The 16,231-nt window shown below is 38.5% G+C and overlaps 1 protein-coding gene and 1 pseudogene across 1 annotated transcript; one reads left to right on the top strand and one right to left on the bottom strand.

Annotated features, from left to right (window-relative positions):
- The first annotated feature begins 3,849 nt into the window (after nucleotides 1-3,849).
- LOC118817790 lies at nucleotides 3,850-9,953 on the top strand (annotated as a pseudogene).
- Nucleotides 9,954-11,969: 2,016 nt separating this feature from the next.
- LOC118817836 (calcium homeostasis modulator protein 6) lies at nucleotides 11,970-13,936 on the bottom strand. The gene is made up of 2 exons (XM_036584792.1): nucleotides 13,392-13,936; nucleotides 11,970-12,104 (listed from the first exon to the last, which is right to left on the bottom strand). Exons 1-2 carry the CDS (start codon nucleotides 13,866-13,868, stop codon nucleotides 11,970-11,972), a joined length of 612 nt encoding a protein of 203 aa, XP_036440685.1. The 5' UTR covers nucleotides 13,869-13,936.
- Nucleotides 13,937-16,231: the final 2,295 nt, after the last annotated feature.

The raw sequence follows: 16,231 nt of genomic DNA, 5'->3' as shown, positions 1-16,231 counted from the left end.
ATATTTTATATTTTATTTTTCAAATATGTTAAAGCCAACAAATTAATAGAAATTGTGTACTAGGGAGAAAAACGCCACGTCTAAGTTAGTCCCTGTGGAGGAAGTGTTAACTTAGTTTCATATAGAAAATCAAGCAATTTGACCAGGGGTGTTCAAACTTTTGCATACAATTATACAAAAGTAGTTCCTATTGCACCATGTTGCAGCATGCTGTGGGGTAAACAAGAGGGGGAGGGCGTACTTCTGCATTCTCTTGTGTGTTATCTCAGTCTTTCTACCATGACAGATGCAAAAAAAGAAAAAAAAAATACAGAGGCACTAAAAGTGGTTTTATTGTAATATTTTATTCAATAAAATAAATAAAATTCAATAAAATTTTATTTAATAGTGGCAGTAATTCTATCTTAAAATTATAATGAAATTAAATGTTTATTAAGACAGATTATTTGTATTTATTATCAACGGAATTATGCCATTTGAAGCAGTTGTTATACATGAGCTGATCTTTGTTTGTCTTTCACAAAAGGAAGAAAAAAAAAGCAAAGTGCAAAGATCAATGTTTAGCAATACATTAACTGCTGAGGAACGGTTCAGGGCAGCACTGCAAAACAATATTCATACCCTGGGTCTTTTTAACAAAAGGCTGATCTCATCTGAAAAATAAGTAGAGTAGAAGTAAGAGCATGGTACATAACTCACAACAGAGAGGGCATTCTATAGCTTCATGCTAGCTGAAAGCAAGTGAGTCTGTGAGACCATTTGTGGTAGGTTTATGAGTAAATATTCAAAAGTATATATTTTTTGTCCATTTTATATGTTGTCTTGTGTAGCTGTATGTATTTATTTCTGACTATAATGCTTTTGCTTCTAGTGACCCTATACTTTAATTATGTTAGATATACTAAGATAGATGATTGAACATTCCATTTTGCCACTAAAAGACTGTGGGAACACAGATTGACCTAATTTGGTAGAATTTGGCACATGAATTGTTGTCCATGGTAAAAAGCATAAACATTTAGATCAAATTAAAAGTGCATGTGATATTCTGAATCTGTCTCTTTCCCTTTTTTAGGGCTTAAAAATGACTCTGTGTTTACATACAAATTTTATCAGATACCTTGTCTTCATAACACTCTTAGGTACCTCAGGGCCTGCTTCCCAGGGTGGTAAAATACTGGTGGTCCCGCTTGACAGAAGCCACTGAGTGAACATGGGAATACTTATCCAAGCACTACACAAACGTGGACATACAATTGACGTTGTACGTTCAAGAGCTGGTACATCAAGGACGAATCTCCCTATTACAGTGCTATAACAGTACCTGTGACCTGAAGGTTTTGATGAACAATTCACGAAAGACATTCTTTGGATTGTATATGATTTAGAGAGGAGCACAAGCTCAACACTAAATTTCATCAGAGGACAACTGCAGGCCTTGGATGATCCAAAGAAAGTAGTGAACTTTGTCTCTTGACAACAGCCATGTTTGAGGATGAAGACATGATGAAGATGCTGAAAGAGAAGCAATATGACCTGGTGCTCACAGACCCTACCTGAGGTACTTGTGTTTTGCTAGCTCATTACCTGAAGCTGCCCGTGGTCTTAAATGTAAGATGGATTACGAGCGGAGAGGGACATTTTGCAATCGCATCATCACCCTTATCCTATTCAAATGGTAATTGAGATGCTGTGATTACTTCTAAAATTTTACAGTCTCATGCAAAATTACTGAAGAATTATTTAGGAATTGGGCAAATTCATAACACTTGTGAACTGAATTAAGGAAAATGACAAATTACTCTGAGCTCTGGTAACCCATGCAGATTTACAGTTCAGAGCAGAAGTGTGGGAATTTGGCAATAAAAACAAAACAAAAATCAAGCCAAAACAAAACCAAGAAAATAAATAAATAAATAAAAAATCCACATGAAAAAAATCAGTTGGTAATTTTTTGTAGCTCTGCAACATGGAATTATAATAATACAATGTATTTAAAATAAGTCTCTCAAGACACACAGTACAGTTAAACTGTGAAACTGATATAATATTCAGTTTGTTTGTGTGTGTTTGTGCTTGAGAGAGATAGCGTTGTCACAGTCCACAGAACTGAGTGTCCCTGCTGACGCACATGTTTATGCATTACAACATAAACATAATACTAATATTACAAATTATTTAAAATAAGTCTTTCAAGGCACAGTACAGCAAATAACAATAAAATAATTACAAAATATACATATACAATATAAAAGGGGAGAGAGGAAGGGAAAAGTATATAATATTCAGTTTGTGTGTGTGTGTGTGTGTGTGTGTGTGTTTGAGAGAGATAGAGTGTTGTGTGTCCCTGCCAACAATTTTCTTATTTATCAGTATTTCTTATAGCTGAACACAGAGCTTTCAAGAGTAACTCCACCCTAAGACCTTTTTTTCATTAATAGCTGAAATGCCTTGCTTAAAATGTGAACACATCTTTCCAAACAGTAAAAATATAATTTTTATCGTGGTCATTTCCACCTCTGCTGTGCCCCTCTGGTTCAACTCTGCTATAGGCGCGGATGACATGTCTTCGTACCAAAGTACCATGACACATCACCGTATGCAAATCAGTCAAACAACATTACCACCTCCTGATGATGCCCTACTCATGCTCCACTCATAAATATGAAAACACAGGAGCCTAAAGTGAGGAGATCACCACACTCACACGCTGAGCTAAATACCCCCAGCACCACCTCACAAGGCTGCGCTATGCAAGATGTCTGTACCAACTGTAAATAACCCATTTAATCTAAGCTTAGTTTGTAATAAAGATGTTGGACCAATTAGGGGACGATTCGAGTCTCCATAAAGCTGCCAGTCTTGCATCCAATTCAAGTTTCCCTTCACAACACAAACCCCCGGGCGCTACACTCACTGAACAGACATTTAACAGCAAGCAACTCTGGAACTACGGAACGCAAAACAGTCAGAAAGGTTAACGTTAAATGGCCATTGTAACCGACTGTGCCAACCTTTTTTCCATACAGCCTTTCTCGAACTTTTTTCCTGCTTTCCGTAGTTCCAGAGCTGCTTGCTGTTGATTTCTGTGAGTGTACTGCGCCCGAGGGTAATGTGAATTTGAGTGGTAACATACAATCTTCCAAAGAAACCAGATACTATGTGGTGAGCACCCTTTACTATCAGGTAAACGCCAGATACTATTAGGTGAGCACCTGATACTATCAGCTAAGCCCTGGATACTATGTGGTGAGCCATGATACTATGTGGTGAGCACCCTTTACTATCAGGTAAACACCAGATATTATGTGGTGAGCACCAGCTACTATCAGGTGAGCACCTGATACTATCAGCTAAGCACTGGATACTATGTGGTGAGCACCTGATACTATCAGCTAAGCACTGGATACTATGTGGTGAGCACCCTTTACAATCGGGTAAACACCAGATATTATGTGGTGAGCACCAGCTACTATCAGGTGAGCACCTGATACTTTCAGCTAAGCACTGGATACTATGTGGTGAGCACCTGATACTATCAGCTAAGCACTGGATACTATGTGGTGAGCACCCTTTACTATCAGGTGAACACCAGATATAATGCGGTAAGCACTAGATACTATCAGCTAAGCACCAGATACTATGTGGTGAGCACCTGATACTATCAGGTGAGCATCCAATACTATGAGTTGAGCACCAGATTTATATTTGCCTGTGTAATCAAGCCTTATATCGTAATGTTAATGAAGGATGAAGATTATTTCAACATAAATGACGCTTTAAAGCCTTTTGCGCTTTGGTGTAGGAGGTCCCCCCTGCCCTTCAAACAGCCCAGGTCCGTCACTGCTTTAGTTTGGCTGGGGCAGCTTCCCTCCACAGAAGTGAGGGCTGGTTTCTGTGCTGTTTGTTTGGCTGTGTAACGCCGCCTCTTCTGGCTGCAGAGTAAACAGGATCAACAACGAGGACTCGATCTCTTATCTCTCTCAGCTCTGTCCGCCGCTGCAGCCGCCGCTCTGCCTAAGAAAGGGTAAGTGTCCTGTCTTCTTCGTCTGGCTATCGGTTTACAGCTGGCTAACCCCGAAATAGCCCACATACAGCCCCGGTCCTCCGTCCTCCAGGTTTTACACTTTTCAGCCGGGAGAAGTAACTGTTGGTTCTGAAAGGCGTTCATTTGTCAGCTGCTAAATTAAGGCCACTGCTCATCTGGGTCGTGTTTCTCTCCCCTCAGTATCTCAGTATGGACAGACAGCCACAGTGAGTGTCAGTGGGGATCTGGCTTCACTGATTTAAGTTCTTTCGTTGTGAGGGTTTAAAGGGTAGTTCCACCGTCATGGATGTTTTCTGGGTTCTGTTTTTGTACCGCTTCGTCTGGCGTGTTTTTTAATACGTTTAAGGCCAAAGCCTTGCTGTAAAACTACTTTAAAACAAACTCCTGGGCATCAGGCGGCGTATTAGTGTAATAACCTTATGTGAGAGAGCTTTTAGAGCATTTAAACACTTCAGACGTCTTGTTCCTATCACCACCATTGTGAACAGTTCTGATGCAATAAGTTTATCAATAACCACATTTCACACCAAACCACTATGAATGACTTTGTTTACATCTTAAAGGTTGAATAAGGCAGAAACTTGGGGAAAATCCACTCTCAACAAATCTGGGCAAAAGCCTGGGCATAAGTTTGAAAAAGCCACACATGATATGTTTCAGGGAGTACACATGAGTTTTCTTTAAGGAAGTTTTTCAATCGATGAGATGTAAAAAATACCATTCAAGGTGGTTTGATGCGACATGGTGCATTATAGAGAAATGTACTGATTCATATTTCTTTACAGTGGTGCTGACAGAACCAGGGATGGCAATGTCTACTGTTTTTATTGAACCAACATGTTTTCTGAGTTTTTACATGTAATGTCAATAGAAAAATAGTAGTTAAGTTTTATTTGGGTACTATTTTGCTGTACAGCATCCTGCATGTACCTCTCTGCCAGGAATACATTTTAGGCCAAAACCATATTGTAAAACTATCATAAAACAATGTCTCTGGCACCAGCCATCATATTTGTAACCATTTAATGTAATATGTCAATGTAATATGTAAGGAGCATTTCACAAAAACTCACTCTGAATTACTTTCTTTACATCTTAGCCATTTCACTATGAAGAAATTTTGAAAAAAACGGTGGAATCCCCCTTCAAGAAAGCCTATTGAGACATCCCAGTGTACTCCTGACATAGCCAGTTTTACTGCAACTGAACTGTATTGCATTGGTTTCTTCAGGTAAATCTGTAAAGGAGCAGTTTTAATATGTGACTTTTTAACGTATGACTTGTGGTTCTAGTTTTAAGGCGTGATTCTTTTGTTAAGGATTAATTCCTTCTTAAGTGTTGTGCAATGCAACCATCAGGAACATCTGGTGCTGGAATTTGTCTCTGGAATCTTTGTTTCCAACAGTTATTATCACAAATATCTTTGGTTGACTGGGCAAAGTGCCAGGAATTTTAAAGTAGTGGATTTAAAAGACGAGAAGCACTTCTTGTTCTTATTCAGTAAACTGGGCCACAACCCTTATTTCCTCCCTTGTGAACATTTCACAAAGGCTTCATCACAGTAAACTAACAGACCGGTTAGAGAAGGATTAATAAAAAGCCATTATTATAAGGTTTTAAAGAGTAAACAGACAAATCCATGATAATAATGATCCCTTTTTGGCTTTATCTTAGACAGTCCTTCTATAATAATTCACACGCTTAATGATGACAATTTATTTCACAGTTAAATAAAATAAAAATAAGACTGCATTCATACGGAACTTACAAGCATTTGATCAGAGATTAAAAACACAACAAAGCCCTTAGGTTTATTTCCATAGTGGTCCTTTTTACACAGTGGTTACACAGTGATTTATAAAGTACACAGTAGTGCTTTTTGTTTTGTGTACTCTGGCTTCTCCTCTCCTTTAAAGTAGTTTACAATTCACTAAATGACCTACATCATATAAAATTGCATTTTCTTCACTATTTAAAAAACATTAATATCCACTCCACAGTCCATATATGGAAAGTGAAAACTAAAAACTACCCATTTGAATTCACTGTTTTTGTGATGTCACAAAAACCAATGCATTTACATGTATCCTCTATTAGCCCTTCACATTGCTTTTTAAATAAGGCTCAATACAGGGCCACCACAGAGTAGGTATGTCTCCAGCAGCACTGTTCTTGCTGTGTCTGATTGACTCATACCAGCACAACACACACCAACACACCATCACCACGTCAGTGTCACTGCAGTGCTGAGAATGATCCACCACCCAAATAATACCTGCTCTGTGGTGGTCCTGTGGGGGTCATGACCATTGAAGAACAGGGTGAAAGGGGGCTAACAAAGTATGCAGAGAAACAGATGGACTGCAGTCTGTAACTGTAGAACTACAAAGTGCTCCTATATGGTAAGTGGAGCTGATAAAATGGAGAGTTGTTCTCTAGGGCTCGGCGAGTGTGTATCTGCATATTTGGCCTTCAGCAGTTTAGCTCCACCCATTCTCATTGAAGTTATGAGTGTTTCAGCCCAGACTACTTTCAGAATTAGGTTTATTACAGAGTGGCTATTGGGAACAGAGCTCATTTACATGTATCAGTAGCTTAAACTGCCAGTTTACTGGAGATAAAGAGAAACTGAAACATGCATATGTAGAAATTACTGTTTTAAAGTACACAAATGTACACAAACTTCATAAGTGGACCTAAATAAAATACAAGAAAAACATTAGATATGGGCCCTTTCGAAAGACAAGTTGCATTTATGCACATACATGTACAATAGTGGTTTATTCATGATGATGCATTAGTTACTATTTGTCTACATGTCATTAAATGCTTAATAATGTCTTCATGTTTGCATTAACTTACATAGGTCTCTATATGTAACTGCATAAAACAAAGCTGTATTTTATGTTTTCCCTTTTGTTTCAGACAGACATCTGCATGCTCCAGATGGAGACTTCCTAAAAGATGTTTCATTCAGTTTCTATAATTGTGATCATCCTGACCGTCGCTGCTGACTGTGGAAAGGTCTTGGTGTTCCCCCATGATGGCAGCCACTGGGTTAACATGAATATTTTGATACAGGGAGCTACACAATAAGGGCCACCATGTTACAGTCATACGGCCAGCTGATAGCTGGTACATCAAAGAGCACTCTCCCCACTATGACTCTATGACTGTTGACTTTGCAGTGGGTGGTGATGAGGCGTTCTTCAACATCTTTATTTCCAGACAACTGCAGATTCGGCGGGAAAGAAGTCCTGTTTGGACTAGATTCAGTTTGGATATGGAATTAAAAGACAGGTTTTCAGAGATGCATAGAAAGATATGCGAAATGGTAATTCATATAATTGAGGACCAAAAGTTAATGAACTCCATCAGAGAAGCCAAGTATGATGTGCTGTTAACGGACCCTGCGAACGGTGGGGGAGTTGTGCTTGCACGTTATCTTGCATTACCACTGGTTTTCAATGTCCGCTGGACGGTACATGGAGAGGCACATTTTGGAATTGCTCCTTCACCTCTGTCCTATGTCCCCTTTCCTCTAGCCATGCTGACAGATAAGATGACTTTCTTTCAAAGGGTTTATAACCTGCTTTTCTACAGCATACGGCTTTTCCTATACAGACGCACAGTAGGTCCTCATTACAGTGCTTTGTGTAACCGCTACTTTGGTCCAGATGTGGACTACTTTGAATTGTTTCAAGCAGCTGACATTTGGCTTATGAGAGTCGATTTTGTGTTTGAATTTCCACGTCCAACTATGCCCAACATTGTTTATGTTGGTTGCTTCCAATGCAAGCCAGCTAAACCCCTTCCAGCTGATCTGGAGGATTTTGTGCAAAGTTCAGGAGAGCATGGTGTTGTTGTCATGTCTTTGGGAACTCTGGTTGGAGAGCTTCCATCTGACATAGATGATGAAATTGCTGCCGCTCTCGCTGAGCTCCCTCAGAAAGTGATTTGGCGACACACTGGAAAAAGACCATCCACTCTTGGCAACAATACAATATTGGTTGACTGGATGCCACAGGGTGATCTTCTGGGACACCCCAAGACCAGAGTTTTTGTGAGCCATGGAGGAACAAATGGGATTCTAGAGTCTATTTACCATGGTGTTCCAATAGTTGGGCTACCGCTAGTTTTTGATCAGCATGACAATCTTTCAAGAATGAAATACAGAGGTGTGGCAGCAGTCCTGGATATAGCCACCATAGAAAAGAACCTGTTTCTAGAGGCTTTGCAGAAAGTTATAAATGAGCCGTCCTACAAGATAAACATGCAGAGACTGTCCAGGCTTGAGAAGGACAAGCCAATACAACCACTGGACAGTGCCATCTTCTGGATTGAGTTTGTTATGAGGCACAAAGGTGCTGCTCATCTGCGAACGGAGTCCTATAAAATGCCCTGGTATGCTTACCACAGCACTGATGTCATAGCATTCTTACTTTTGCTTGTGTTAGTCGCAGGTCTTCTGACTGCGGCAATGATCCGATACTTGTGTTGCAGGCTGTGTATGAAAAAAATGAAACAGGACTGATTCTATGCCGTCTTTTTATGTGCGATTACCACTTGTATTGAATAAAGAGTTAATTTGTCACAAATGAATTCTCAAATAAAGGTCATAGAAAGAATGAAGAGCCGTAATCCCATCGAGATTCAGATGGAATGACTGCAAGCACTGCCTTGATAAGTTCTGGTTGTGTCTGATGTTCCCCTGTTTGTTCACAAACCAGATTTAATATTGGTGGAATATTAATTTTTAATATTTTAATATTGGTGGAAATGAATGCAGCTTAGAATTCAGCTTATTTCCTTACCGTCCTGTTGTAAGCAAATGTTATACATTTCTTTTATGAAACACATTTAGGAGAGTTTCTTGCAAGTGAATCTTCATTAAGAAAAGAACAAGAAAAAAACTTTATTAAAACTTTTATTTCTGTCCTGTAATACTCTGTCCTATTTGTCCACCAGATGATGACATATTACTGTGCCTAATTACTAATCTACTACAGTAGTATACATGATGAGTGTGTAAAAGTACATGTAAATTCATGTAACATACATGTAAATACATATTTGTATATATGCTCATTCTAATATTTTGTTTTATATAATTTCAATGTTGTATGCAAATACTGACAGTCTAAACAGTCTACCTACACTGTAAAAAATTCACTGCACATCTACAGTAAATCACTGGCTACTAGTTGCATTACCTTTACAGTAATTTACTGTATAATATACAGTAAATAACAGTAGAACAGCAACTTAATACTGTGACTCCACTGTCCCCTGGACCACAATATCACAAGACTTATAATTTTACCAGACCTATAAATGTTATTTTTCATGATTTCTAAAAATATCTTAAGTTGAGTTGATTGCACAATAAAACAATGAACAAAGTGAAAACTTTGTGTTAGACATGGTGAAATCCAGGCAATAATTAACACTGAATGTAAGTTGTAATTGCATGTGTTGTGGCAAACATTTCTTACAGCAAAGCATAACACACTGTCTTATTTTAAGGCAAGACAACATTTTATTATGGAATACCATCCACTAATATTGTAAAAAAAGAGAACAAGATATAAAATGGCAAAATCATGGCTTATAGCAAAAGGTACTTACAAATAACATGTCAAATTTGGCTTTACCTTCAGTGTAATGTTACACTTCTACTGCTGCATTCACAGTATACAGTCAATTACACAGTCAGTCTCAGTCAGGGTGCGTTCTGGTAAAGTGGGACACTTAAGGGCTTTAAGGCTTTAAGTTTTTGGAATTGTGCTTTGTTGCTTTTGTGTGCCAGATAATACTGTGTGTGTACTGAATGTAAATGACTGTTCATTACACTGCTATTGCTGCATGTACGCTGAATGTGAATAAATGTTTTTGATTGATGTGACATGAGGTAACGATTCTTATTCTGAAATGTTAAGGCTGTAGTTGCTATGTAGAAATGTTAATGCTGTGGTTTTGCTGCTATGTAGATTCAAACAGTTCATAATTTGGTTTGATACAATACTAACATTCAAGACATTTTCTGATAAAGTAAAAATAAGCAGTGCCTGAAAATGGGCTTTATGTTGGAGTTTCCAGTTTATTAGAGCATTTGGCATTATTAAAGTATAATGTTTGCTTTAGAATGTCTCAGTGGAGTTAAGCCTCATCCATACAGTAACATTTAACAAAACCTGTGCTTTACAGTACACCAATCTAATGCTCTAGCTATGAGCTAATATGTTAGCCCTGAGGTAACACACTAGCTACAATATGATACAATACATGTACTGTAGTGTGCCTTTAGATAATGCATTTAATGTGGAAGCAGCTTCACACATTTCCACTCCAACTATGGTTTTTCAAGGGTTCTTTAGTAAAGAAAATGTTTCTATATAGATCCATGAACACTCCAAGAACCCTTTGCATGATTGAAGGGTTCTTTGCATCATGAAAGCATTCTTCAAATTGAAGAAGAACGTGCTGTAGATGGTTCTATATAGATACTTTTTGAAAAGTGTTCTATGTAGCAGCAAAAAAGGGTTCTTCTGTTGTAACAAGCCTGACATTGTAACAATAGAAGAGCCCTTTTTGATACTATATAGAACCCTTTTCAAATAGGTTCTATATAGAACCATCTACAGCACATTCTCCATCAATCTGAAGAACGCTTTAATCATGCAAAGGGTTCTTTGAGTGTTCATGGTTCTATATAGAACCATTTTCTTCACTAAAGAACACTTGAAGAATCATCAGTTTTAAGCGTGTACTGAAGCTTATTTGCATCCTGGGCTGCAAATCCCATAAGCAAGAGATATCAAACCCCCATTAAGCAGATGCAGCACTTAGTTGGGAACAAATATTCTCAAAAAAATAAAGGTTCTAAAAAGATTTCTTGAAGTGATGCGGTTAAATAATGATATTAGTTTCCATTAAGAATCTGTCAATTGTTCTTTAGACGAATACTGCAGTGTTTTTCAACCCAGTCAGCGTATCTGGCACTGGCATCAGTTACACAGACAAGACTTTCCCCATTATCAAAAGAACAGGAATGTCACTGACTCAAAACACACATAATTCAAAGGGCAGTGTGTTTTGAATCAAGAGTTTTTTTGTAGTTTTATTAAGTACAGAGGAAAACATCTAAATAATTATATGATAAGTAACTATGCAACAGGTGTGATAGGTTCAAAAAGGACCATCAATTGAACGATTATTTGGGAAACCAAAAGTGGTTCTTCTGTGGCACCGCTCCAAAGAACCCCTTTTGGCACTTTTAGAAGTGTTTTTCAATACAGAAATGTGCAGTGGTGTCAAAATGTATTTAGACATTTGTGCCATACTTACAAATGTATGACGTTAACAGCAAAACAAAATGTCAAACCAAGTAAAATATTCTTTTAAACGGCGGCTGGTGTTTCAGATCATTACTTCTTAGAAAATGCCTTTGTACATGTTTGTGAACCCATCAATGAACACAAGCTCATCGACAAAACAGAAAAACAGTCACAGACGGTTTCACCTCTGTGCTTTACAGCACCCATTAATGCAGTCTGACTGGAGTTCTTCTCCAGGATCTCTCAGTCTGATGTTGTGCTAAAGGTATTTTACTTTACTTTATGAAGTCACCTAAAGGTCCTCATTAACCTTTACCAATAGCTAAATGGCTAAAGTGTCCAAATACTTTTTGGTGTAGATAAGAGCAAATTTAAAACGTAAATGTTTGCCAAAAAGTGTCCCCTTTAGCGGAACTTACCCCACAAAACACTGACCACATCTAACAAAAACTCATCAATTAGAAAAATAGATGTTCATTATAAAATAAGGAGGGTATATAACAGGATAAAGAGTCTGGTTTCTTTGGTTGCGAGTGTGACCGAGCTTCCACACAAACACGCTTGAGGATCTCACTTTCCCACCCTCATGATGTCCTCGGGGTGTACGTCATTTCCGCTACATTGGCATCCTGGGATTGGAAGTCCCTCCGGCAGCTCTCTCTAATCACATACACTACCAGTCCAGCACAGATAAAAATCAGCAGCACTATGCCGATAACCTAGAAACAAGAGCCACAGTGGAGAATCTGGTTAGACATGCTTTTTGTTAGGAGAATAAAATGAAAAGAAGTGGCTTGTAACTTTTTTTATGTTTTATTAGTAAACTTTCTAAGACTACAAGAATCAGTCAGAGACAAACTAGTTTTCTCTTTAGCTCAATCTCCAAGTAGGCTCACTCTAAAAAGTGACATGTTAAATGTCAACACTTACTTGTGTTACCTGTTTTAATACAAACTGTGTCACTGTTTTCCATTTTAACACATTCTATGTTAAAAGTAGCACAAAATGTGTTAACTGAAAAGTGATGTCTTTAACTGAATGCACCAATGTGTATAGTTAGAGACAGAATGTGTTGTTTTTTTAACACATCTATTTGAAAGTGTTGATTGCTTAAAGGACTTGTATCTTGGCTCCTACATTAAAACCTGTAAAGACATGTAGTGGTCACCTCATTCCAAGATTTCCTTCAATGAAACAAGACATTAGCCCCTATTATAAGAGTGGGTCATCTGATATCAAGGCCTGAAGATCACTATAAACATTTTGTACATTCAACCTTTGAAAAAGTGTGCTTCATATGGGTAACCAGAGGCTTATGTGGATTTATTTCAGACAAATAAAGCAGCAACAAGCAGTATAACTGGTAAGAGTCAAATAGTCTAAGTTTAAAAATGAACCAAAAGAGTGTTTTACATCAGACCAGATCTAGCTAACATCATACCAAATGTGGGTAATATCAGACCAAATGTGACTATTATCACACCAAACCTGGCTAATATCATACCAAATAAGGCAAACACCAGACTAAACCTGGTATCAGACTAAATTAGGCTAACATCAGGCCAAATCTGGCTACTGTCAGACAAATGTGGCTAATATCACACCAAACATGGCCAATATAATATCAGACCAAATGAGGCTAACATCAAATCTGACTACTATCTGACCAAATCTGGCTTATGTCACACCAAATGTGGCTAATGTCAGATCAAATGGGTCTAACATCAGACCAAATCTGGAAAATTCTGGTAACAACATCTGGTAAACTCTTTTTCCCTTTCTTTTAACTTACACTTTTTTGCACTATTACGCTGAAAAGTAAGCAGCTGGCTGCTTGAAATGTAGATTTTCTGGAATTCCACACCTGTTACTGTTCTGTTAACTTGCTATTGTAAGTTCTCAAACTTCAAAGGCAGCCAGGTTCCTCTCTCCTGTTTTCAGCGTAGCAGTGCGTGAGATGTTCTTGTTTACTGTTTTCAGACCAGCCCTCCCAGCGGATCTCTCACCTGAGACACGACGAAGAGCTGCTGGGAGCGGAGCATCAGCTCCCGAGGCGTCGGGCTTTCCTCTTCGTCCTCTTCTTTCACCGGCTCGCACCATTTCTGCGGAGCCGCTTTGTCCACGATGACGAACCTGCCCTCCCAGTCCGTCATCGCGCAGGCGAAGTACTGCCCGTCGAGGAAGACCAGAATGAGCCAGACGACCGCGGGCACCACGCTGGAGACAGACACGCTCTTACGGCTCCACGTATCGCACCTGCAGCCCTGGATGATCAGCATGAGCGTGAAGGCCATGACGGCGGGGATGATGAAGAAGGCTGAGGAGAACAGTCCGTTCCACGTCGGGTTGCAAGGACACTCAAACTCCAGCTCGACCAGCTTCTCCAGTCCCATGAGGATGAAGCCAAAGGCCACGTTGGAGACCAGAGGACTATTGCTCAGCTCATTCTTCAGCCTCGTTAGCCATTGTTGTCTACTTCCCATACTAAAGCCACCTACAAAAAGTCCCAAAAGCACGACCTCCGTGGGGGACACATTTGCAGCTGATTAGTGAGGCGTAAATAAATTTCATTTTTTTCCTCTGAAGGCCAACTACAACGCCTGCATTCCTATTGGCGTTGAGCTAAGGTGGGTGTGTCATTCAGGCCTACATTACTTCAAATAATTGGCTCCCAGTAGGTAGCAGGTGGGGCTTTGGTTTAAATGGATCTTCCCATTGATTAATTCGAGGGAGGGGAGTAAAGTGGAGGGAAAATCAGTTTGCTTCCCCATTGGGTGAGTCAAAACAGTCATCTGTATAGGTATCTGTGCTCTCATAAATGACTGGATACTAAAGGGTAAAGCCACAGATTTTTAAAACTTTCTCCATAATCCAACTAGTGAAATGTAAACAAAGTAATTTAGCGTGTTTTGATGTGAAATGGTGCCCTGTAGATAAATCTGACACACATTTCTATACAGTGGCAGTGATAGGAACACAATGGTTACAATGTCCACAATGCAGATATGACCGTATCATGAACTTTCCAAAACCGACAGTGAACCTACACACACACATATAATGTTGATCATGGTAAAATAGAAAACAGGAAAAGGAGTTTCCTTACAATGCCCTGTGTGTACCGCTCTGCCATAACTGCTTTTAAAATTATGATGTATGGGAAAACTTAGCGTAAAACATTGTCTCTGACATCAGGCAGCTTTATGTGATGTAGCTTTCAGAGGCATTAAACTGTGCGGATGTCTGGTTCTTATGCAACATTTCCTTTGGTAATTATGCAAAAATGTAGTAAAATGGGTGGAATTCCCCTTTAATTGTAGCAAGATGGATATAGTTACAACTACTAGATAGATAGATAGATAGATAGATAGACTTGTATATACTGCTTCAGTAAAATACTATATAGGTACTATGCAGTATTATACTACTATATTATACCTATTGTATTACAAGACTTATACTATTACTATAGCTGATAGTTTTTATTCTCACTGTCATCTCTAATTAATAACATCAATAGTTCATTTGAGGTAAAACATTTCTTCAAAAATTCAAGAAACAGATACATTTAAATGACTGACTTACATAATTTGTTTAGATGATATCATGATTTTTCACTATCCTATGAAATAAATACCTGTTAATCACAGTAAGGTCTTATTTTACTACCCTGATCTATTCTTGCTTTTGTGCAATATTTAAGTAAGTGTTTCAATGTTAGGCCTCATATAAAAGATGCACTTCTGCTCTTTGCCATAAGGTGGCGCTTTACGAATGTAAAAACTGTGAGGCATGAAGGATTACTGGGAGCCATGATGGATTTTACACGCTTTACTCTGATTCTGCTTTCAGCTCAGCCCACTGTAACCTTAAGGCCCGGCCTGTGTAGAGGGCACACAGCAAAACAAACAAACAAACAAACAAATGAATAACAGCGGGTGAATTTAAGAGCTCTGCTGGATTGCAGGTGATAGATTGTTGGATTATTTCAACCGTGTAGTTTTAGTGTGTGGGTGAAATTCTGCATGTGCTTCTGCAAAATCTGTTTACTGTGCAATAAAGCACGTGTACAGTACAGTAAGGTCACCTTGTGGCCTGTGTGGTCTCTCAAGGTGCTGCCTTCTGTGTTACATAAATTCCTTATGAGGGGAGGGCGGTTAGTATGTAATGTTCAAGTGGAATTTTTCTGGCATAGACATGTAAACAGTGTCTTTTAGAGTCCCTTACAAATATTAATGATTTCAATACAGTATTAAAATATCTGAAAAATTAACATTTGATGTGTATCAAAATTTGAAACTGCATCATTACACCCCTCTGTCTGTTCCGAGTTGTCATCTTTTGTAGAAACCTGTCAATGATTTTACGGGGTGATGGGATACTGCGCTATAATATCTATATTTTATTCATTTTGCTGTTTTTCTAATTCTACTGAACTAAACTGGCGCTGTCAGAACACAACCTCATAAATGGTAACTTTACTGGAGAAGAGAAAAACATTCCTAACTTGTGATATATTTATATTTATAAATGTTTTTGGACCATTTCTATTTCTCCACTCATCATGAAATTTTAACACAGGGCAAAGAATAACTGGAGTTTCCAAATTATGCAAAAAAGTAAAAAACTACAAAAACAGAGACCCAAGGTTTTTGTGCAACAGCGCCAAAAAGTTATATTTCTCTAATGCTATTTCAGGCAGATGTAATCCTGATTTCAAGACTTTATGTATTAACAGATATGTGCATAAAAATATTGGACATCGACCCACAGTTACCACATCAGTGCATCCCTAGTTTACTGCTCAGTAGCAAAAGTAGGACAATTACCTACTGCTTCACTGTCA

The sequence above is a fragment of the Colossoma macropomum genome, unplaced genomic scaffold (genome assembly GCF_904425465.1).
Source record: "Colossoma macropomum unplaced genomic scaffold, Colossoma_macropomum, whole genome shotgun sequence".
Taxonomy (NCBI): domain Eukaryota; kingdom Metazoa; phylum Chordata; class Actinopteri; order Characiformes; family Serrasalmidae; genus Colossoma; species Colossoma macropomum.
Note: the sequence above shows the minus strand (reverse complement) of the source record. Positions and strands in the feature narration are given on the sequence as shown.

What these genes read in the sequence shown, in the direction of transcription:
- LOC118817836 (XM_036584792.1), bottom strand. Translation starts at nt 13,868, where the DNA reads ATGGGAAGTAGACAACAATGGCTAACGAGGCTGAAGAATGAGCTGAGC. An exon ending in AGCTCTTCGTCGTGTCTCAG is followed by an intron (nt 12,105 to 13,391) that starts GTGAGAGATCCG and finishes TCTTGTTTCTAG; the next exon opens with GTTATCGGCATAGTGCTGCT.